This window comes from Triturus cristatus, chromosome 6 (genome assembly GCF_964204655.1).
Source record: "Triturus cristatus chromosome 6, aTriCri1.1, whole genome shotgun sequence".
Lineage (NCBI taxonomy): Eukaryota > Metazoa > Chordata > Amphibia > Caudata > Salamandridae > Triturus > Triturus cristatus.
Genome location: NC_140589.1, coordinates 1,329,670,445 through 1,329,696,148, shown reverse-complemented (window position 1 = coordinate 1,329,696,148; position 25,704 = coordinate 1,329,670,445). Strand labels below are relative to the sequence as shown.

General features: G+C 45.2%; 1 protein-coding gene across 1 annotated transcript in view; it reads left to right on the top strand.

Moving 5' to 3' along the window:
- PYGB (glycogen phosphorylase B) overlaps positions 1–25,704 on the top strand; it is a 567,212-nt gene that overhangs the window by 536,870 nt on the left and 4,638 nt on the right. Inside the window, exon 19 of the mRNA XM_085612338.1 lies at positions 8,186–8,252. Coding sequence (XP_085468464.1) covers positions 8,186–8,252 — 67 coding nt within the window. The remainder of the gene's footprint in view (positions 1–8,185; positions 8,253–25,704) is intronic.

Here is a 25,704-nt window from a genome sequence, read left to right as displayed (position 1 = left end):
TAAAGCAAGATTAACAATTAACTGTTCAGATGCAGAAAATTTCAGAATCGCAAGAGGTACAATTAGGGCTGCCCCTTTCCTCAATTATATGTGTTCTTTTCATACAACTCTTAGCAGTCGCAATATGGGCAGATGTAATTATCTTCCTCCTGCTCCACATCTTGCACACATAAAACTATATGCAGATTATATTATGCTCTTTTGGAGCCAAGTAAAATATGTCAGGAAAGAATTTTGGGGATCTTTGCACTTTATCAAAGGCTTGGATGGTACAAGATTAATAAATTAAAACAGAAATAATATAATGCAATTGTACCCACGATTTAATGTTACCTGAACTTCATTTTTAGTCATTAAATTGACCAATAACTTAGGGCACCCTAATGATTTAAATTTTAAACCCCAAATCGAAACATTCAAGTCATAACATAGCGTTAGAAAAATGTGATGACCCATGGCAGAAGGCAGACTATCATTACCCAATTTTACAATTTAATATTTTGCTCAGAATGCGTCTAGATTTAAACCCAGGCAATATTTCCGGTGTCCCCACGATTTTTCACTAATTGAGATTATGCTGAGCGAGAATAATATGAAAGCTGCCTTTTGCGCTACAAAAAAGCAGAAGAAAGCCAAAAATAAGAGCTTCAAATGGTTCATGAAGAAGAAAGTACAGTTTTTAAAAACATTTCGCAATACCATATGTCAGTACAATAACTTGCCTAGAAGATCTGGATTTTAAGAATCAAGAGGTTATCGCCCAACAGGTGGTAACAAGCTGGAAATCAGCCAGATTCCTGAAAATCACAGACTTTATGGCTGTAGATCGCTGGAAATCATGGACAGAAACAGAGGCTATAGTTGGTGCTAGTTTCAAACTGCTCCAATGGTCTTGTGATGTAATATACCTTACCCTTGAGGATATCAGTCACCCAATGGTTTTAGAACAGAATGACTTTGTGGTAAACCTTATTGAAAAAGATGTATTTAAACAAGTTTGTGTGGATGAACGAATCCTAGCACAGAGTAAAACAAAGGTTTTTTTCCCAAACATACCATCCAGATGTCTTCAATAGGAAGACATATTATTAATTTGCACGGTATTAATGAATTTAATATCTCGATCCTGTGGGGAGCTAATTTCCAGAGGCTGCAGTTTTATGCAAAATGGCGGATCTATTAGACACCAACATGCTTAAATAAAATTAATCCAGGACATGCAAAGCACTGCTTTAGATGTCAAGCGTCAGACTCTGGTCATTGGTCTATTATAGTCTCTTATAGTTGGCATATGTCCTAGACTAAATACATTTTGAGATTTGGATTTCTGTTATTTAGAGAACCTTCCAGGTGTGTTTTTAGGATTTAATTTGAGCCAAAATACATTGGGTAGGCACCAAAGGCTTATATATATTACTATGCAGGCAGCACATTCCCTAATACTACAAAAATGTCAGACTGGTTCAGGTCCACAATTTCCAGAATGGCTATGCAAAATATCTAAAGGTCATAAATGAGAAGAATTGTATGCAAAAAGAATGGCTGCCATTTCAAAACGTTTGCAGCTCTGGGGGGGGATTTGTTCTTGGAAACCCATAGTAGTAATATTGTCGTCACGTAATGTAGATACAATCAGACCTTAGGCTAGGACACAGGATATATCTTTTTAGAGCATTAGTAGATAGGGGTATGGATGGTATTTATAGCGGTCTCAATTTTTTACACATATGTGTTTGGTAATAAGAGCTAGCTCCAGTAAGGTATCATGGATGTTATAAATAATTATTGTAAATTTGTATTGGTATAATGGCCGAATGTCCACTGGTTTTTTAAAGCTATTTATTGTTTTTATGAATGTTCTTATACGGTGTCCCTTCTACAAAAAATTAAAACAAAACAAATAAAATCCTCACTCACCAAGGTGGCAGGGATCATCATAGGCTGGCAGTGCAGTGCCTTAACGTGCCCCTCAATGGGGTCTCTCTGGTTGAGATAATCTCACTGACCATGGTAAATACTTGTGTATCAGTGTCAAATGAAAGAAAAATGTTAAAATTGTCTATAGATGCCCCCAAGACTTTTATTTACAGAGACTGGAAATCTATGTCCAGGTTAACAACTCTGAGGGCATGTTTAACCTGAGGTGTTCTATGGGTCCTCTCCCTTGGGCCAGGCCGGGTGTCTAGCGAGCTGGGTGAGAATTCTTGGTCCTCAACAAATAGTTTCCTAGCAATCCTATTGGGTTAATAACAACATAGAAAGTACTACATAAATCTGGATTATCAAATGAAGGTTTACCTCAGGTTTCCTGGAAATGTCATATCCTGGTATTTTATACATGATGAAGCACTCATTTTGATTTTTCAGGATACCAGATATGTGGCATCAGGGAATGAGAACCAAAGATGCATCTGTGATGATATACGAGTCAGGGTAACACAGGGGCCTCCTACTCTGCTGTGTGTTTTTTTCACTTCACTAATCAATGTTTCCACTGGCTGTTAGTTATGATGTGTTATGTTATGTTAAATATACTTATAAAGCGCACGTACATCATACAGTTTCATGGCGCAGGTGTCCAGGGAATACTACCACTGAGTGATTCATTCGTACACTTGGCGAAAGAGCCAGGTCTTTAAGTGTTTTCTAAATTGTGGATATGATGTAATTTATCTGATATCCAGAGAAAGAGAGTTGCAAAATGTAGGGGCTAGGACAGCGAATCATAGTCTCCCCAGTTTCTTGTTTTTAAAAGATGGAATAGTTAGGAAATTGAGATGGGAAGACCTAAGATCCCGAGTAGGGGAGTATCTCTGTACCCGAGTAGATACAAACACTGGGCCTTTGCAATGGAGTGCTTTAAAAATGATGCATCCCAACTTGAATGAACTGTGTACGACTACTGGGAGCCAGTGTAACTTTTTCATGAGAGAGGTGACATGGTGCCATATAGGCTGGTGATAGATTAACCTAAGTGCCTGATTTTGCACTAGTTGTAGTCTTTTAGATTGATATGCTGGTATACCAAAGTACAGTGAATTAGCGTAGTCAATATGAAAGATGACTAAGGCTAATACTACTTGGGTCGGGGCTTCAGTTGTAAGGAATCTGCTGATCTTCCTGATCCTTCGGAACTGAAAGAAGCAAGTAGAGACCACTGTCCCAATCTGGGATTTTTGGTCACAGCAAAATGCCTCCTGGCCTCAGCACCTCTAATTCCCAGTTAAAAGAGACAAGTCTGTGGTATGCACTCCATCGCTTACTCAGTCGTGCATATGCTCACGTAGTCAACAAATTCAAAAGTTTCATTCTAATGCACTCTATGCTATGTGACATTCGAGTACACACTCACTGGTTGGAAGGAGATGTCATAATGCTTTTTCAAGAAATGTCTAAAGCAAGAAAGAGCTCTTCCCATGAGGGATACAAATATAGTTAGGTATGTAAATGCATATTTGCATCACACTTCTATATGCAGAATTCTCCACACAGTGGAAAATGCATACATGGTGTACAAGTGATTACTCCCAGAATTCTACTAGTAACCTAGATTTCCTTGCGCAAGCCTTAAATTGGCCACAGATTTGTTACAAATAGCATATTTGGTCCAAATGCTTGTACAATCATTTAGGAGCAAATTTCAGACTTTTTTCCACTGGGTTTTGTGAATTTGATACAGTTTCAAATTACTGAACTACTAACATTAACTTCTATGAAAGGGAATGTAGATATGGTTTGTAATAGCACATTTCTTATTGCTGATTTCTTTTTACAACTTAATAGGGTCTTCTGGACCAAAACACCCTCTTAATTATCTTACTTTTACTCCTACTTACAGTGGCATTGCCCGTTTTAAAATTCATTAGCTGTCAATATTAACCACCACTTTTACTTTTTCTGTTTTCAACAGTCATACTGGCAACAACCTCACTCCTCTACTGATGACATAAGAGCTGTAGTTAGATCGTCATTTGTAGCGCAGTGCTGTGCATCCACAATCTTGAACACAATTTACTCTGCCCATTGTTCGATGTAAAATCTTAGCAACTACCAAAGATGATAGTCACACAAAGCTGGCCAGCATCTCCAGTGTCGTGAGACTACATGTGCTAGGACCATAGCGGTTCTGGGCGGACTCAATAGAGGAAGTATGTAACTTGCTGGGAGGTGTTAAGGCGTGATTATTAACAGCTATGACATAATCAGAGAACAGAGTGAGATTGTATGCGAAGGAATAAAGACGTACAATCCAGAGCTCCATGTGTGGCGTATTTATTTGCATGCCTCCAGGCTGAGGAGGACGCTATAGCATCATAAATGTTAATGAGGCAGGCATCACTTGTGTGCACAGCGACATTTGGCAAAAACTAAAGCACAGATTTGAGACAGATGCAAGAAACATTGCTAGAGGGAAACAGAGGCACCCCAAACGTTGAGCACAACCTCAAATAATTCATTGCAGGATTAATTATGCAGGTCCTGCTAAAACAAATAGACAAAGACTACATTTTGTTGAGGTCATAGAGTTTCTGAAAATTAGTTGCTGAGTCGTAGAGAAGATTCAAATATTTGTTAATTTTCCTTCCAAAAAATTCAGTTTATGCAAAAGGGGCAACATGTGTTTCACAACACACATGTTACTTCATCAGGGCCAGTCCTCAATTACAAATACTATATTGTTTGTAATTTATTAAATTTACAGATGTCACAAATGAAGTGAAAGAAAAAGGAAAAGAAAACGTTTTAGAAAACAGAAAGAAAAAAAATTAGAAATAGGGAAAATAAAAACAATATGATAAGTTAATATTCAATTGAAAACACACATCATTTATTTTAGCTTTACAGAACAAATGGAAACAAGGGCGAAGAAAGGAAGCTCAACATCTCTTACTAGAGTCTTATTCACCAGCTTCAGCCCTATGCGTAGCTGAGAGTGTGTGATACCCACTAATCACCTCCCGAAATGTGTTTAAAATAAGTGAAAAATGGTTTTTATTGTCAGTGAAGAATTTTAAGTATGTGAAAAAAGAGAATTTTTTGTGAGGCCAGGGCAGAAAAAAAGAGACATTTCTAGATGAGAGTGCTAATTTGCTAACACTGTGGAATGCAAGAAAGGAGGTAAGCTGAGAAGTAGTTGTATCCAAATGGAAGTTTTATTCTTAAGATCAATCAGGACAGGAACATTTGAGGATAAGAGGGTTGTAGTAGGGTTGAAAGTAGTATCAGGAAACTCAGCCCCACCGGGAGCAGCATCCCTATAGCTCAGCCCACATACAGCAACTGACAATTCCACTCAAACATACACACAGGGAACATTCTGTGACATCACTTACACTGGCTGAGCAGCAGAGAAAAGAACACAGAGATAGGACTAGACAGAGAAGAGAGCAGGATACCACAAACAAACAATACTATGTGTAGACAAACATTATGGAGAACCGGGCTTGGCAGTTCGGGCTAGACTGTTCCCATGAGGAGCAGGGTCAAGACTGATTTGCATATGGCTGGGTACTAACTGGAGGGGTGTACTGAGCAAAAGAACAATGGATTTAACTCAGATCTCTTGATTGGGGGAGAATGTTCGATTTATTCAGCATTCTGGCCATCATTTGTTGCCACAACATTTTTCACCCTAAGTGGGATGGGTATGCCCAGATGTGGGTCCCTTGCTCGCGGTGCTATTGGATTCAAGCTAGCCTTGCTGATGAGGGGTGATACCCTGAAATCGGTCCCAGGATTGTTGTTTCTGGTCCAGGAAGTACTCGGCTTGGCAGTTTGGACTGGACTGTTCCCATACGGTGCAGGGTCAAGACTGATTTGCATATGGCTGGGTCCAAACTGGGGTGGAGTATGTGAGTAAAAGACCGATAGATTTAACTCTTATCTCTTGACTGGGGGTGAATGTTTGATTTGTTCATCATTCCGGCCAACAATTGTTGCCGCAGCAGAACTGATATTGTGGTATCCCTGTGGTTGGTTGACCACTCATGCTTACAAGCATACCATCCTATTTAGGTCTTTGGGAACTGAATAACTTGTATTGTATCAGACAGTTCTTATTACTGTCCATCTTGGTTTGTACTCTGCCCTTAGCATAGTTGTGAAATCTGCCAACCCTGCATAGATTGAATGAGTTGTATCAACATTAATGCAAATTTATGATGGATCTAGGGTCGTTGCTGTTTTCCTTACCACAGCTCAATATATATTGACCTGCATTGTACTTAATTGAGGGCACGGTCCCAGGAGAGGAATTTGAGGGACCAGTGACTGAAAGCAAATTGACTGAATTTAAGCCAGAGGTTTTGTTTAAAGATGCCCTCACCTGCCATCGTGGTTCCTGACTTAGGAATTGATGCAGCACACTTCAGATAGTTTTCCATCCAACATGCTTTCAGAAGTATCTCACTGTGTTCTTCTTTGTTCAGCTCCATAACGACAACTCTCCTCTCTGACTTTGATCTGGAGTTTTCTAGAATGTCTCACATGCTCAACAATGGGCGTGATGTGATTGATCTTTGGTATTTCATTGATACCTAGTTCAATGCAGAAGGTATATTTTAAATTATATCATCTCAGCTTCTGAATTGGAGCATATGACAATTAGGATCCCAGTTACCAGCTGAATGTTTTTAAACACACTAACGATCAAAACTATGGGGATGATTATGATGGGGTTTGGTTGGACCACCAACTGCTATTGCAGTCAGGAGACTGCCGGACAAGCAGACAGCGGTCCGACCACTGCATTATGATGCAACCGCTGGGCCCGAATAGCCAAGTGCAGTCATGGACGTGTGAAGTTGAGACAGGATGGAATATTCTATCTGCTTGGTATAGACACTCACAGGTAATCTTCTAAATAGCTGATGCATTAAACATACAATCTGTGGTCAGCCCATGGTCACGTGCATTTACTATACACTACAGCTCATGAATGCATCAGAACTGACTGTTATCCATTTACTGTGCCTGTACTACTTACCTGTCTATTATGCCATGCATATGAAATAAATTATCCGTCTCCATTTTTCCCTTTCCCTTCCTATCCTTTTTCATTTGCGTTCATTGTAATTTGTTTGTTTAACAAAATGCACATAAAGATATTTAAAAAAAAAAAAAATGATGCGACCGCTGGGCTGGCAGTCGGAAAGTGCTCATTTGCACAGCAGCTAGTGCTGCGGCCCAGGCACAGTCGCAGTGTAAAGGAGCATTTTGTGCGCATCCAGGCTCTGTGTGCCATGCACCCATGTGGTGCACGGCACACAGTGCATGGAGGTGAGTGGGGGCACTACTTGTGCCCCCAGGGTCACTTAACAGTGGCCCACGACAGACGGGGGCCCTGTTTGGGGCCCCCAAAGTCTGTTTCCGAGAGCCTTTTCATGTAGTAAAGGGATATCGTAATCCCGACGGTGGTGTCTGCTTCGGCATCGCCTCCATTGGGGATTCTGATTCCGACTGCTACCCCGTACGGATCAGATGATCCTGTTAGAGGTGGCGGTCTTCCCTCCAACCAAATAGGGTCCGAGTGCCTGCATCATAATGGGGTGGTCAGACTGAATGCCTGTCGGCAGTCGGACAGCCACTGACGGCCTGTCGGTTTGCTTTCTAACCGCCATTGTAATCAGGCCCTATATGCCAGTTGTTATTAGTCTTATTTTGTAAGACTTAGTGCCAACTCTAAATCAGTTTTGTAATGATGATACATGTTTTAAACCTACTCTATTTAAAGGGAAATTATCGCACTCAAAGATTGGATGTGTGTACATACTGGTGATGTTCATTTCTTTTCATGTGTGTTCATTCTGGCAAATAAGTGCGTACCAATTAAAATATGTTTGTACATTTTTAGGCATACTAAATTATAAATGGCAATCACAAATTATAATAAATGTAATTTACCACTCACTTGTGGAACATTAATGGCCCATAACACAGAAAAACATTAAACCAATAGTCAGATACACTCACATGTAAGTACCAGGTGTCCTAATTAAGGTGACACATAAAAAGAAGTTGGCTTTGGATTTTCAGAGGGACAACTGGGTCACTGAGGTAGAATGAACAATTTAATAACACACATTTATGTTCCAGGTGTATACAGGTTTATTTATGTTGGAGCTTGTAATGAGACTCAGGCCACTTAACTCTTCTAATGTAAATCTTTGTCTTTATGTGCTTGTAGATTTAAAGTGTTTGCTGACTATGAAGCCTATATGAAAAGTCAAGCTGAAGTCGATCAGCTTTACAAGGTAAGGCTGTATTAAGGCAGATTTTCACACGTGCATTCTCATTGAAATTACTGACATCACTTCCCGGTGTATTTATTTTTTTAACCTATTTTACTTCAAGGTTTTACTAGACTTTTATTACAGCCTCTTGAGACCATTTACTCATCGTCATGATGCTGCTGGCACTCCAGCTGGCACTCCAGGCAAGGATAGGAATGTATATGGGGTTCCCAAAATGGTGACCCGCCGGTTCAAAGGTACTTACTAGGATTGTCTGACATCTGGCCTCCTTGCAATAGAATTGGACGGTGGATATCGAGACTACACATGTGTTATCAAACTTTCAGCTAGCCAAGAAACCACGTCACCTTTTGCTGCACCCATCCTAAAAACTCTTTGTGCCGGAAATGCTTGTGGTGCATGCCCAACCTCACCCGACAACTCTTCAGCACACTAGGAAATTGAAACAAAGAAATGCTGTACCATCTTTATGCAACAAAAGACATCCTACACTGTGCTGCTTGACTTCGTGCTGGTTAGACGAACAGGCCCGAGTCCATGTAGAGCATAAGTGAGGCTGGACCTTGTTAGGTTTTGTGTTGTGAAAGTGCCTCCTCTACTATACTTTTGGATACTCAAGCACAGACAGGGTGAATTTACAAAGCTACGTGTTCTCAGTGCAGTTTCATGTGCAATAGCTTTTAAATAAATGATTATCAGTGACAATATCCAATAGTAAAATAAGATACAGACCCTCACTAGTGGTAAAGTTGTGCTCACATCAATGTAGAAGTCTTGGAAATGATGCCTAGTGAATGTAAACCATAAAGGAAATGAGATGTACGTGAAAAGCAAGACCTGGATTGGGCCACCAGTCCAGACTTTAAGGAGCACGTTGGGGGAAGAAGTAATGAAATCTTGACCCTGCTCCAGTGGGAACAGCCCCACTGTGGGATGGGTATGCCCAGATGTGGTCCTATGCACACTGAGTCACTGGAACTAAGTTATACCTGGCTGACGAAGACTAATTTGGGCAAAACCTGTCCTGGGTTACCTGTGTTCTGGTTCAGGGAGGACCTGGTGTGGCAGTTCAGGCTAGACTGTTCTCATTGGAGCTTGGTCAAGACAGGTTTGCATAGGGCTGGGTCCAAACTGAGGTGGCATGGTGTGTAAAATAAGAATGTATTGGGATGCAGCCTAAGTAATTACCAGTGGCTGAGATTAATTCAAGCATTCAATTCATCACTTTTTTGTACACAAAGGGCAACATGTGTGATGGATGTATTTCTTCATAACATTGCACAGACCACCCGGATTATATCCATAGCTGATATGCTCAAGACTATTAATCATAAATGTCTTTGTTTTATCTGATCTGGTAAATCAATCTATGACAGGAGTCTGGAATTACGCGATTTCAGGAGATATATTATTGTTGCTCAACTTAAACCTGTCCTTGAATAATGACAAATACTACATAAATAATGTTGAGTAGCATGATCCCCTCTCTGGAATGTTTGTGACTTCCACCCATATATTCCAAACTGGACCTCAGTTGACCTCCATCTGCACTACAAGTTAGTACAAGATGAAAGCGGTGAAGATACATAGCATCAACAAACAAATTACTAACCTTTGATAATGCTCCTTCTGGTAGATAGTTACCTAACCACAGATTCCTCTCTTTATGATATTTCTCAGGTGCTATATTGGCCCGGGAAATGTTCTCAGCAGTGCCGAATGTACATCATTATGTTGTGAAGTGCAGCTCCACGTTGCCTTCATTCCGCCTCAAAAGTGATGGAGCAGAAGACACCACCCCTGTGCGCCGATGTCTATTTTTTTGGTTGACTCTTTTCATGCCCTTGGACGCAGAGCACAAAACAATTGTCTGTTCAAAGGTGCACATGTCTAATTTATCACCTTTTTAATTGTTAAAAAGAGACTCCCCACAGAACGGGGAAGTGGGAGGGCAGTGATAATCTGCGGTTACAGTATCCATCAGAATCAGAATTACGAAAGGTAAGTAGCTAGTTCCTCTCTTGGATATTTCTAACCACAGATTCCTCACCTTTAGAATAGACACCAAAGCAGTACCTCCTGAAGGTGGAGGGTCAATCGAGTGGGCTCAAACCAAAAGTCTTACAGGACCGTATGGGTGTAATTCCCTTCCTTCCCGACATAGTTGCCAAGGCAGTAGTGCTTCGTGAACATGCGCATTGAAGCCCACATTGCAGCCTGACAGATCTCCAGGACAGGCACTCTGATGCTAATGCAGTGATGGTAGCCTTAGCTTAAGCTCTCAGAACTTCCGAGGCAGATTTTTGGCCACTGTGTAGCAGATCTTAATGCAGAGCACTGTTCACCTAGACTGAGTCATTTTCTGCACTGCCTTCCCTTCCTTTCCCCCAAAGAACCCCACAAAAAGCTGATCGTCCACAGAGGTTTTTGGTGTGATCGATGTAAAAGCTTAAAGCTCTTTTGGGTGCCAGCCAATGGAATTTCTATCCCTTTTACAAGAGGTGAGGCAGGGCAAAGAACGTTGGATGGGTGATGGACTGCTCAAAATAAAAAGGACTCCCGACATTCAGCAAGATGGCCGTCCGTATTCTAAGCAGCAGTCGGTCTGGAAAAAAAATGGTATAGGTTGGTTTTACCAATAGGGCCTTTAGAGTACTGATTAGACAAACTTATGTGATTACAATCTTGAAAGTCAGACACAATGAGAAGCTGTGCATCTGCTCAATGGCAGTGCACATGAGGAATGGTAGGACCAAGTTAAGGACTCACTGTGACATCATAATTGGCTTCAGAAGAAACATGTGGCAAACCTTTAAGAAGTCACTTCACAACATGTCATATAAACAAGGACAGTTGGTCCAACAAACGCAAAAGCCCGAAAGGCCAGACAAACAACCTTTAACAGGGCCCACTGCAAGGCCTTGCTGGGACAAAGAAAAAACTAACAAAACATTTGAGAGTTTGGCTTGCAAAGGGCCATACATTTGTCCCAGCACCTGGCATAAATGGACTGCAGAGGGACACCAGCAGGAAATAAAACATCCTCAACCTCGGGTGGTATAGAATATGTATTTAGCTGCCACCGATCAATCACCATGCATGGCAGTGAAGATTACGCTGGTTTGGGTGTTGAACCCTGCCCTGCTGCTGCAACAGAAGATCCTCCCAAAGTGGTTGCCTGATCGTAGCGCAGATGCTCATGCCCAGACGTTCCCGGCACCACATCCTCCTGACCCAATCTGGAGCATCTAGGGTGACTGCACATCCCCAGAAAACCCAATGGACCGCAACCAGTCTTGGCTACAGAGTACCACCATAGATGAATTGGCCCTTCCTAGAGATTCCAGAGTGTTCAGCCCACACCTGATGGCAAACATTGTTGTGTCCCAGCCCTTCACCAAGGATTGGTCCAGGATGGTGTGCCCTCTTCAGGAAGCACGGGAGCAGCTGAGCTACCAAGTCCCATAATGCATGGGAGTATTGGCCCAAGAGACATATGGTTGTTACTGACTGCAAAGCCAAGCTGGCGGAAGACAAAATGCTCTTCCCAAAAGTATCCAGCCTCTTGGATTCCCTATGTGGTGGAGTGGAAGGCAATGCATTCATGTTAAAATTGGCTGTTGAGGCCTCTACTATTAAGCTCTCAAGGGAGGGACGCTGGGAGAGGAAAGCTGGACTCCTGGGGTGGAACAATGGCGATGGGCAATCATGCGGTGCACAAGAGTCCCAGAGCAAGGTTTAGCCCAGGCCCCAAGGAGAACGTCAGTGAGAACCTCATTAAAGGGGAGCACAGGTTTGGCAGAGCTCGACCCTGGATGAAGAACCTCTGTCAAGAAATTGGTCTTTACCTCAACTGCAGGCAGTTGTGGGTGAAGGACCTCCCCTGCCATGCGCTTCACTGTTGTGAAGGATGTGCATTCCACCGAAACAGGGCCTGGAGGGGAAAGCATGCCAGAGTTTGGGGATGTGTCCAGGCCGCTGGCGTCACCCAGCTCTTCATACCAGTTTTCTTCCTTGTCAGGGTTGTCCTCAATGGTACAATACCCTTCTTCCTCATCGCCCCCCCAGAGTCAACATCGACATTCGTCGAGGCGACACTAACTGGGAGTCGATATGAGTATGGAAATTACTTTATTGGTTAGCGGGGTAGAGGTACTTGAGCTGTGGTGGGTATAGGCACCATTGTAGGCATTAAGTCTGACCCGGGGGATCCAGAGGGCTCAGCTGGCGTCGGGGTGATCCAGCTGGCGATAACTCAGCTGGGGCACGAAGGCGCACCAGAGGGGGTTGGTGGCCCAAAGATGGTGTACATGGCGTCATAAAATTATTTTAGTTGGGCGGGTGTCACTCTTGTTCCAGGGAACTCTGGTAGCGCAAAGCAGGCCCAGACGCTGGCTCTACAGGTGACGTGCGCAAAGCAGAGCCGAGAAGCAATCTGCGTAGATGGGGAATATGCAGAACAATTCGACTTATTCTTCTTGGACTTACCCAACTTGGAGGAAGAGGTTTTGGAAAGTTCCAGGACTGGACCAGAGATCTACCCCAGGAATGGTACCGGGAATGGGGCAGAACCTTCTTCTTCAACATCACCAGGAGATTTATCACCCGCTTGCGAATCGCCTTGAGATGCTTCAACTTGCACTCAATGCTGACCTTGTGGTTGTGATCCGACCCCAGGCACAAGAGACAGACCAAGTGGGGATCAGACACAGACATCTGTTTGTGACATTCGCCACAAGGTTTAAAAGCTGTAGGTTTTGGGGGTTTGCTTTGATACCAAACATGGTGATCGCTCTGTAGAAGGGCTCCAATGCACTGCGCCAGTAATCCGTATCCAGTCACCCGATCCTCGCAGTGTGACCGCCCGAGTTGATTGTTCAGGGCGGCTCCCACACAGAAAGTGCCTGCAAGTCACAATTTCTTACCACAACAGGTTGTACTAGGGAGGTAACCAAAAACGGGCCAAAAGCGCGTGGAGGGTGGGCTTGCAGTTTGGAGAAGAAATAGGCTGTGGTGCTCTCCCTGTGGGAAATGGTAGTGGGCTCTCCCTTGCACCTCCGAAGCTCCGAGGATGGCCTGCTCCAGAATGGGGTCCCCCCACCCTCCTCATACTCTCCCTATGCTGATGGCACTAGGCTGATAAGATGACTCCAGATTGGGCCCAACAGCAGAGGGAGAGAGATTGACACTGGGCTGATAGAAGGACTCGTGTGCTGTTGGCCGAAGCCTGGGAGGTAGGTTGTTGCAGGTGGTGGCTCCACGTCAGCACAGATTGACCTGCACGGCACTCTGCAGCATGGCTGTACCGCAGAGGGGAGGTGAGAGGCGATGCTGGAGCTCTTTTGCTGGCTCTTGCTGTGGCCTGGCCCATCAGCCACTCTCTGACACACCTTTGGGACAGCGGTCTGCAGGGAGATTTCCCACAGATGCGGAGGGAGCCGCCTCTGCAAATGGTGACTCTGGCCCTTCTTGGCCTTTCAACACTCCCCTTGCCTGGCCTTTCCACCTGTGACTGCTCAACAGTTGCCGCGCCAAACTCAGGTAGGCTCTCTAACGTACTGCTCCCTGCACTGGGCCCCTTATTACCACAGAGACTACAAAGACTTTTCCATTCCCCTTCAAAGAACAGAACTCACCCAGGGAGGCAACTGCTGCAGGCGGTTCACACCACAACGGTGATCAAGTGTGGGCAGCGACAGGCGGTGCAATTGACCTGCGTGAGACCCCCTTATTGATTTTGCTGGTGGGGATGATGGGGGCAGCAGCATATGTGGCTTGGGCCTACTTTGGGAGTCAGCGGGGTCCTGCAGCCAACACCACAGTCTCCTTGCCCTGCTGGGCACTGACGGGCCGCTGCTGCTGTGAACCTTACACCGGCTCTGTTGAGCCCTATCCACCCCCTTTGCCATCAGCCCAGTGGTGCCACAGATTGGGGTAGCTGAGCGACACTGAGGAGGAGACTGCTTCCGGAGGATACTCAAACAATGCGACATTAACACCCTGACTTAGCACAACTTGGGCCAGTCCAAATGCTGCAGTGTGGACTATACTGACCTTGTACAGACAGCCTGTGGTTTCGGTAGCACTGATGGCCCTGGCTGAGGACCAAAACTATCTTGATCTTCTCCATCTGGCCCCTTCTACAGCGACTGCCCCCCTTTGACACCAGAAATGGCATGAGACAAGCCAGTTGGCTCTGCTTTCCAAAAAAAGATAGACAAATTCACTAAACAAACAGCACCTGCCGTAGAGAATGGAGCGGAAAGTCAGCTGACTGAGGGGCTACAGACATCCTCCATTCTGCAGACAGTCCAATACCTTAAAGACACTATGGAGGGAAGAATGGGGGAACTCAAAGTCGACCTTGCTCTGATCCGACAAGACCTAAGGAATACTGTACACAGAGTTACTGAGGTGGCGGGCAGGGTATCCAAGACTGAAGATGCCTTCAAATCGCACGAATCCCGCCTGGTGACTCTGCAATGTTTGGTGGGACATTTAGAGGCCCAAGTGGAGGATGCAAAAGGCAGATCGAGATGTAACAACCTACGCATAGTGGGTATACCGGAGGGCGCAAAAGGGAAAACCCCTACCTCATTCATCTTCGAATGGCTGAAAAGCTGGATACCCACTACAGATGTCTCTAACTGCTTCATAGTAGAAAGAGAGCACCGTGCCCTGGCCGCTAAGCCCCCAATGGGCACCCCGCCCTGTAACTTTATTGTCCAAGACCTCAACTAAGCACACCTAGATGCCGTCTTGAGAGTGGCACGCAAAGCTGGTTTACTAACATTTCAATCATCTCCCATGATGATCTTTCCCGATTACACCCCAAAGCTTCAGAAGCAGCAGTGCTCCTTCCTGGAGGCAAAGCAAAATCTACAGGCCATGAGCATTGCATATATGCTCCTCTTTCCCCCAAAAAACGTTTGCTTTGACACTACTTAAGGTGTTAGGGACTGGATAGAGGAGCTTACATACTGTCTTACAGTCCTCATCTCGCGGGGGGAGGCACTGATAGACACCCAGGTAAGTGGCACACTGCCAAGAGCAGAGGGTCAGATCCCTTGGTCCAGAGAGATCTTGCAGCGGAACTGTTGCTCCTGTGAGGACTGACAACCCACTCGAGAGTGCAGCCTCTACCGTGCACTCATCAGAACCCCCAGGTCTTATATAGGTGTTTATTAGGTTTCAACTGGCAGGCATCTTAGCACATCGAAGTCTAGGGGCACAGGGATTTCATACTCTTCACTGCATCACCAGCACCCACCGTCATCATCATGGTTAATTTCTTTTTGTGACTTGTACTTGTTAGTTTGTTGTTAGGCTTGTCCCTTTGGGTACTTTGGGAGGGGGGTTACTCATAGGGTAGATACACTTCTCAGGTTACCTAGTTGACTACTGTCCCTAGTTGCCCCACAACAGGTACTTCTAGTATGGAGAAGGTGTTCTGGGCAGTTTTCGTTTGGTTGGCTCCACTGAAGGCCTGTACGCAATCGCCTCATGTTCAACACATGTACATCCAACATTGATATACCTAACCACTTTACATTATGCCTGTTAGACCAGATAACGTAGGAGGGAAGAAGGGAGGAGAGCCCCCAGGTAGGATATCATTACTTTCGTGGAATGTAAATAGCATGCTAGACAGAATTAAACGTGGGGCAGTACTTAAAGCAGCTCACAGAAATGGTCCTACCATCCTCTTGCTGCAGGAGACCCTTCTCTTGGGCAACAACTGCCCCTTCCTGGCCCAATGGAGATTTTCACAGGACTTCCATTTGGGATTTCATCGAGGATCGCAGGGCGAGGCCATTCTAGTTCATACACATGTCCTTATGGCGGTGTCCAAGGGGCGGCATGATAGCCTAGGTCGCTATGTGGCAGTAACAGGCACTATATCGGGCTTCCCAATTTTGATAGGTAGATGCTCCCCTTCTACTCACGCTTGGCAATTGCTTGAAAACCTTGACACAGGTGCTCAACCTTGAGGGCCGCTACATAGCCACGTATGGAGGAGGCTCTCCTACACGGCATTGGCTATGCAACCCCGCATGGCGGGGGCCTTGGCTATGCTCCTAGAATCGTTTGAGGGCTCTCGGATAACAGGCAGGGATGCGATCACTGCCATCTTTGTGGAGCACTATGGTGAGCTGTATGGATCAGATCCCACTGGAAGACGTACATCAGTTTGTGGCTGATGTGCCAGTGCCGCGCTGATCCCCTGAGAAACATGAGTTGGTGGAAGCAGAGGTCACTTTCGAGGAGCTCGAGATGGCCCTAGGGCAATTGTAATTGCACAGGGGAAAAGCCCCTGGGCCTAACGGCTTTCCGACCGAGTTCTGGCACCTACTCTGGCCACATATAGACCCCATATTGCTAAACACTTTTAAAGAGGCTCTCACTTTGGGCACACTCCCTCACAACCTCAGAGCAGCTGAGATCGTGGTACTCCCAAAGCCAGGCCTGAAAAAAATGCAAAGAATATCAGCTGATCTCTCTTTTGAATTTGGAGGTGAAGATCTGGGCAAAGATGCTGGCCAACAGGTTGGCGGGAGTCATTACTCGCCTTATTTACCCAGATCAATCAGGGTTCATGCCTCAGGCCATGTAGCACAATATGTGCAGTGTCCACAATGCCATAGAACTAGGCAGCAGATAGCCTGGCCATTAAGCCCTGTTTATGATAAATTTCAGGAAGGCATTTGATTCAGTCAACTGGGATTACATGTTCACCCTACTGAGCTGCTACGGCTTCGGCCCATGGTTTACACAAATCTCACGACGAGGATGCAGGTTAGAGGGGCGGTCTCAAAATGTTTAGACATCAATAGAGGCACACTCCAGGAATGACCCCAGTCCCCTCTGCAGTTCACTATGGCCATCAAGCCTCTGGCAGCCTGGGTGTGCATCAACACTCAAATTTGAGTCTTCTAGTGGTCTTCAGAGAAAGGAGATAGAATACCACTGTATGCAGATGATGTCCTGATGTTCTTGGACAAACTGGGGGAATCGAGGCCTCGAGCTCTTCAGATTCTCCAGATCTTCAGGGATTATTCTGGCCTCCGCATGAACGAGGCCAAGTCATCCATCTTTCCCATTCCCCAATGTCCGCCTATAATGCCATGAGCGCCCGGACTACTGGTGCTGCCGCTGGGCTTAAAATACCCGGTATTCTTCATAATGTCTGACAGGACATGCAAGTATAGGTCTGATTTGTAGACCCAGCTAGACAGCCTTGCTAGGGATGTTAAATTCTGGTCTACCCTCCCGCTGTCCCTGCTGGGCTGGTCCCGAGGCTTCTCTACCAACTCCAAAATTACCCTTTACCTGTGCACCGTACTTTCTTCACTAGGGTCAATGCCATGCTTCGTACTCTGCTATGGGGCAGGGGGTCCCTCCCGAATCGCCCTGGAGAAGTATTGCCGCCCGGCACACTTTCAACTTACTTCTATACTATCAAGCCACACACCTCCTCATTTTAAATGATTGGTGGTTTGAGGGGTTTGATGACCCGGCTTAAGTTGCTGAGTCATGAACCGTGACTCCCTACCACATTTGCTCTATGGTGGCGAAAGCCCGGCAACCTTGTCTGCGGTCACCGGTATAGTGATATCGACGCGGTCAGCCACGTTGCCATCTACCGGCAGGGTGAGAAGATTGACCTTGGAGATCCCCCTGTGGAGATGAACTTGCTTCCCGTAGGTCGTAGCACTCCACGTTTTTTCTGCCTTGGACACAATAGGTATCTCCATACTGGGTGACGTGATGCAAAATGGATCTTTTAAATCATTCCAAGATCTACAAGCAGAATTCGACCTACACCGTACCCAGTTCTTCCGATACCTTCACCTGACATGCATTCACGCCCTACATACATTCTATACCAGCCATTCTTGATGTTTCCTCTTCGGAGGCCAAACTCCTACTTACTAATATTTCTGAACACAAGCTATTGGACAGATATCGAATGTTACTTCGCAACATGCCGGATTGCATGGCAGGGGTGAAGGAGGCATTGTAACGGGACCAGGGCCTGCTTCACGACAAGGACTGGACTGAGGTGGTGGCTTCCCACATTGAGGCAGTGACAGCTTCTGAGTTCTGATTGATTCAACAAAGGCTTCTTCACCGCACCTACCTCACCTGAACTAAGTTGTTCCAGAAGGGCTTGATCGCTTCAGGTGCCTGCCTTAGATGCAACAGCCCTGTTGGAAATTTGGTCCACGCATTCTGGCACTGCTCAACCCTCTCTCCTATCTGGAGAGGGGTGCTAGGGACCTTGGAGGGGGTTCTGGGAAGGAGGGTACTCAGAGACCCCAAAGTAATACTACTTTACATAATGGATGATATAAAAAAATATATATATATATCAGAGGGTGCTGCTATCCTAATAGTAGCTAAAAGGGACACAGCGCAGGCATGGAAGGCTACAGCTGCTTCGTCTGTCAAGCAATGGGCCAAAATTATGGATCACTGCATGGGAATGGAATGTCAGATATACCTGTCAAGAGGATGCCCTCAGAAACACCACAAAATCTGGGAGAGATGGGCAGAACTTAGGGGTATTATGTTAGAACTCTGACCGCCCCCCAGCCGTGGTCCATGGCCAATGAACGAGTCCTTCTTCAGCAGTGGTGCTAACTGAATACGGGGGAGACAGACCACCGGGGTTCGTCCTGCAATGTTGTTTAAAGTGACGTCTCTGTGTTTGATGTCAACAATGTTTTATGTTCAAAGGCGCAATACTATGTAGCACCTCCTCATTGCATATTATGCGATTGTGCCCAGTGTGGGTGTAGTATGGTTTTACAAGAAAAAAGAAAATATAATAAAATATTTTGCACAAAAAAAAAGAAGCCTGTAGGTTTTGCAGGGGACATGTTCCTAACACACTAGAAACAACAGCTAAAAATGGTTGACAAAAGGGTTGAAAAAGTCGGTCAAAAAAAGACCGCTGTAGCTTCCCAGCTGTTGGTGTGGAAAGAAAAGAACTAATATCAAAGCGCAAGGGTGACGCAGCCAACGCGGAGCCAATAGATACCACTTACCGGTGCGCACAGGTACTGCTCAAGATGTTCCAAATCCAGTCTGATTTCTGGGGAATATTCTAAGGTGAGGAATCTGCAGTCAGAAGTCTCTATCAGAACTGCTTGTCCAATTCCGTTCATATAATAGAAAGCCTCTGTGGTGGAGTCTGATGCAAAAACGCCACGTTGAATGAGAACCACAGCAATGTCAGGAGGTTCACCGTCATCTGGTAGTGGTCCGCAACTAACTTTAGAAAGTCCACCTTTTACTGCCCGTCTTTGAACTATGGGGAATCCGGTATGCCCAACCTTCCAAGAAAGGTAGCGACCACCCGATCCCATTCGTGAACACTCGAGGGGTGCTGGTGAGGCTGAAGGAGAGCACGACAAACTGAAAATGCTCCTGACCTACCTTGAAGTGAAAGTAACATCTGCAGGGTTGCAGGACAGGTATACACGTCCTGCAGGTCCAAAGCCACCATCCAGTCTCCCACTTCCAGGCAGATATAATCTGGCCCAGCATGATCATTTGGAATCTGCCCTTCCACAGGAACACACTAAGAAGACAAAAATCTAAAATGGGGTGGAGTCCTCCATCCTTCTTCGGTATGATGAAACAGCAGGAGTAATACCCCATCCCTGTTTCTCAGTTCAGAACCCTCTCAAAGGCCCCTTTGGAAAGTAGAGCTTGCACCTCTTGTAGTAAGATAGAGGGGTGCTCTTTTGGGAGCCTCTCTGATATGAAAATAAGCTACAGTGGGTCAGAAAGGAACAGAAGAACACAGCCCGGTTGAATGATTTGGAGGACCCATCTGTCAGTTGTAATGGATTCCAAACCTTGAAGACAGTATTTGATCCTACCTCCCACAGGACAGTTTTGTGCTTGAAAAGGCAAACTAAAGCAGGTTGGAGGCTGATGCCGCAATGAAGGGGGACTTGGAAGATTGACACCCTTAGTGACTTGCAATGTGCCTGCCTATGTCCACAAAAGAACTGGGTTGACTGCTGTGGCGGCGGTGGGCCTGGCACAGCTTGTATGCCAACCCCCTTGAGTAGCCTTGGAAAGGCCAAAACTAGTTGGAGAACGGTCTGGCCGGAGTTGAGAGGTGTAAACAATACATGTGGACTCAGCGTTTCACCATATAGGAGGGGGCCATCTGAAGGCATATCCCTAAGGGAAGCCTTCATATCTCTGAAAAACCTTTGACTGCATCCATGCCTGACGATGGAGCACCAGACTGGTGCTCACTCTTCGTACTAAGCAATCGAATGACGTATTTGACTTCATGTCACCTAAATTCCTTCAGGATCACTTGCAAGGTCCTGCTGACCATGTTCCAGAGGGTTTGGGTACATTGACCTAGATAAGCAAATAACATTAAGCGACCTCAAGGCACGAATGCTCCAAGAGAACTTTTGTTTTCAAAATCCTTCAGTCCTTTGCAACTGCTTAATTTGGGGAAGTTCATGAGGATGAATTAGGATTCACGTTGCTGGTGGAAGCTTGGCCCACCAAACTCCCAGGGGTAGGGTGGTGCATAAGAAAATCAGGGTCGCAAGGCTGGTCTGTGACATCTGGCAACCTGCCTGTATAATGGTGTGTAAGAGCAAGACTTAAACCAAGGGCCCATCAGAGCATTAATTAGGGTTTTGTTGGGAGTTAGCATTAGAGAAAGTAGGCCCAGGCTGCAGACCTTCTGCAAGGACATTTGTTTTAACTTCAACAGTAGGCAGTTAAAGATTTAGGACTTCAGCAACGCGTCCAATTACCACACCAAAGGAAGCACTGTCTTCTGGTAGTGGCCAAGGGGGAAATCAACCCTGTATCAGGGGAAGTATCAAGCCCACTGTCCTTCTGTAAGTCCATGTATAAACTGTTATCATCATGGTACAGAGGTTACTAATTCCCATCATCACCATTGTCATCCCCGGTTGGTGGTAAACTCTGGTGAGAATAGGAACCAAAAAGATGATGGAGCCTCTGAGGACAGCTCCACAGCGGTGGAGGTATAGTGTCTGAATCAGGCTGTATTTATTTATTTAATGCGATTTTATATAGCGCAAACATTACCCGAAGGTGTCAGAGTGCTTTACAAAAGAACCAGTTGCATTACATAAGGACTTTGGATATAAGAGATATAAACAGGAAAAAAATTGCAAATGTACAAATGGAGCGAAAGGAGGTAAACATTGCAAATGTACAAGTTGTAAAGTCACTCAAGGAAGAGATACAAACAGATAAACTCTAAAATCACATAGGAACGGTAGTAAGTACAAAGGTCTACTACATATACTAGTGGTTAGAGTTATATATACAAGTGGAGTGAAAGAAGGGAAAAATAGCAAATGTACAAGTTGTAAAGTCACTCAAGGAAGAGATATAAACAGAAAAACTCTAAAATCACATAGGAATGGTAGTAAGTACAAAGGTTTACTACATATACTAGTGGTTAGAGATAAATATATATACACATTGTAAATTCACTCAGGATTACATTTTAACAGCAATTAGGCTTGGACAATTATATATTACATATTTACAGAGCAGGAAATTCTTGCCATCTTTCAGCCAGGTGTTCAGGTGGGAACCAGGTGCTCTGGACCGGAGTCAAAGCATGACCTCTGTCAGGTTTAAAACCAAATCGGCTCAGGGTCAGACAACAGATTCAGCACCAGATTCCTCTTTGGTGATGTCCGGGCTGCTGTTGATGAAAGAGGTATTGGCGCAAGCCTTGGAGTCAGAATGGAAGTGGGCACCGGAATCGGTGCCGAACCAGAGATGGGTTCTAGGGGTTCGGACAGTGCTGATGCCTGATCCACCAGAGGTAACCCAAATGGAGGCCCCAGTAAAGCTGTGCAGTCCAAAGGCACACCGCAGAAAACCATAAGAGTGCCAAAAATAACCAGCATGACCACCAAAAAGGGCTCGACCTGCTGCGGTGCCGCTGATGGCCTGGGAACTCGGGGCACATTGGAATTGTCTGCGGAATCAACTCCTCAGTTAGGGATGGGGCGTGAGATTGATTGTAACCTTGACGCCTTCAAGACTTCTCTTTAAATAGGGAGTAGCAGGAAGGAGTGGAGTCCTTTTTTGCCTTATGTTTCCTCTTAGATACGGTCTTCGACTTACCCGATGACTTCAAGTACACAGATGATCTGTCTCAGAATCAACCCCCTCGACTTAGTGCAGCACTTACTAGAGGTCTGTGATTTTTTTCTATGTTCTGCAATGTACTGCTTTGCTTCATAGTGCCAGATCACCTTCGGGTACATGAGAATGCACTCATCACGCAACTTGGAGTCATGCCTCGAGCCTAAACCAAAAGGCACACCTCGTGCGAGTCCGTTACCGTCAGTTTCCGTCAGTCACAGCATGGTTTGAACCCTATAGTCTTAGGTGGCAAAATCACTCCCTTTCACACCGGATTTAAATTTGAAAACTCATCAAAAACCGACGAAAGAAGAAGTGGACTTCCGGAACCGCATTACAAGGCACAAAAAGAAAGGCACTGATGTCTGTGATATAGGTTGGTACTTTGCTCACTCACTTCTGGGGTGGAACATAGCCAGAGTGGAGCTCCCTGGCGCCATCTAGCAGTGCTTGGGAACACAGTTGAGAAAGTTTCCATTTCTAGTCTGGTACCTGGGGGATATTCTAAAGGTGAGAAATCCTTGGTTAGAAGTATTCATTAGATACATTTGCCTCCCCGCCCACCCACATTTTAGAGAATTCTTATTTTAACCCTGTGTGGGGCCTTAACATCTTTCCTTTAGAGAGAAGACATACAGCACTTTGTTTATGACCGCTTAAATGTTGAGCGGGACCCAAGATACTTTGTTATCTATGTGGAAGCTTTCAGCTTTTCTCAAAGAGACAGAATGCCTTACACCAAGCAGGGATATTGGCTACCCCAGGGTAGAGTTAAACTAAACAACGTGACAAACCTCACCCGTTCTGTGCATATTTTACATAACAAGATGTTGCAAGTGTCACAACCACCCTGTAAAAATAGCATCATCTGCAATACATACACGCATGAGAAACTTGACACTGAACTACCAGGGAAATCTCTGACAAATTATGGGTCAATATATAGGCCAAGGCATCCATTTCCTGGATCAACTTTCAACTTAAGAGGATGGTATAGAAAATATGCTTTTAATAGTAAGTGACTGCGAAAAGACTGTTTTGCATATGTTGCGGATCACCTGTGGTGGTATTCTCACCAGAGGGAACTGTGACACATATATGATGGATAATAATAATAATCCACATTTGTAAAGCGCCCATAAGGGTCTCTAGACGCTGGGGGCCGTTGGGAAGATTGACAAGCTATTGCCCAGAGTCACATGGTGCTGGGCTAATCTGCCACCGGCGCCGGGGATCGAACCGTGATCCCCAGATTCCGGAGTCAGTCACCCTGGCCGCGGCACCACACCTCTTCCCTCACCTTGGCCGCAGCACCACACCTCTTGTTGTGGTGTTACTTCCTTTTGGAAAACAAATGTCAGTCCCATAAAGAACATTACTACATTTCTCCTATCACTCGGCCCTGTTATATTGTTAGGGCATGTCTATTACCAAAATGCTTACATGCTGAACTCTACAACCACTAGACTTATCTCACTCCTCCTTTTGGCAGGTAAGTGAAAGCAGGGCTGGAAAGTCCAGGAATCTCCATCTTTGCAGGTGTGGTGTTCCATGGTATGGACTATTCATGCAATGGAGGAACTGGTGGCCATTGTTAAGACTTAAGCATAGGCCTTAAGCATCCATCTGACAGGGGCCTCCTTCTAAACCTATGTCAAGAGACTTGACTGAACCAACCTTGTTCCATTGCCTGCAAAATTGTTAACTGTATCAGGTGGTTGTTCTTAATATCGACAGTGACCCACCTTCCTGTATCCATTCTCTCCTTTTGTACTTCACTGACCCATGCACTCCCTCTTCTACTGCAATTCTGTCTGCATCTTTTTGTTCTGTGTATCTGTTGAAATAATAATAACAAGCATTGGCATAGCCAACAGGTCTCGCCTTTGGGACCTTATAAGTATTTAGCCATGCAACAGTTGCATAACTAAATACTTATAAGGTCCCAAAAGCGAGACCTATTGGCTATGCCAAGCGGCCGTGCGGCCGCAAAAGTGATCGCGATCAAACATCAAAGTGAAAGTAATCGCGGTAAAGCGCGGCGCGCGCGCCCGCGCACGTGCACTGTAGCTCTAGGCTGGCCTGGTAGCACTTTTTGGAGCCCTCTCAATAAGTCTCGCCAGACCAGCGCATGCGCTGGGTCAGGCGAGACCTAAAAAACTACTGGCTCTGGATAGAGTGCTCACTTCCTTCTGAGCGCGTACATCCTCTGGAGCTTGGTGCCCTCCGCAGAATCTCCGAGAGTGACCTTGAGTCCTTAACTGCAGGGGTTTTATGAGCATATGAGGTCACCTAGAATCAAGGGCTTTTATTTGTAATCCTAGGGCCTCGTATACAAAAAAAAGTGACACAGCACGGCGCAGCAAGCCATTTTGCTGTGCCGAGCTGTCATTTTAAAAGCACAGGGATACATAGTATTAACATCAATCCGACGCATCCGTGTGCTTTCTCTTTGCGCTGGCGCACAATTGGCTGCCATGCACTACCACAGGCACCCTTACGTCATGTTGCATGGATGTCTGCATTGCAGGGATGATTGGTTTTGTGCAGGAAGGGACACTTTCCTGCACAAAAACAATATTTGATGGCATTTTCCTCTAATTTGCAGCATGCATAGAAAGAGGAAAAAACTAGGAGAAATAAAAGTATTTCTCCTCGTTGCACCACTCCCACGCCTGAGGCGTGGGATTCTGACACATTCCCAGCTTTACAAAACTTTGTAAATCTGGGAATGTGTCAGATTCCATGGATGTTGCATGGGAAGTAATGCATGAAAGGGGTCCATATTTAGAAGGTCATGAAAAGTCACGCAGGGTGACTTTACGTGGCCGTTTAAATATGTGTAGGCACACTGCACAGCTGGTGCATAAAAAAAATGATGCATTGGTGGCGCAATAGCCTTGTAAATGAGGCCTCTCCTGTTTAAGGTCCTGGAAAAAGTCTCTGGCTCCTGTATTTTTCCAGTACAAGAGAGCAGCAAAGAGTGATGAAGAGTCCAAGCAGTTCACCTTCTGATTCTGGGGAGGACACTCATGGCCATATAAATGGCTGTCGCCCCGTCAACTTACCATTTAGAGAAAAATCAGAAAGTCAGCTAAAGGTCTAATTTTCCACATGCCACCTAAACCACATTCTACAAGCACTTTTCACGCGCTGGTGGCCTTGGCCAGTCTCTGTGTCTGCTACATATTCGCTGTGTGAAACCAGAGACACTAAGAATTTACTGAACATAAGACAAGCAGGATGAAGGCTACAGTGAACAAAAGGTGAC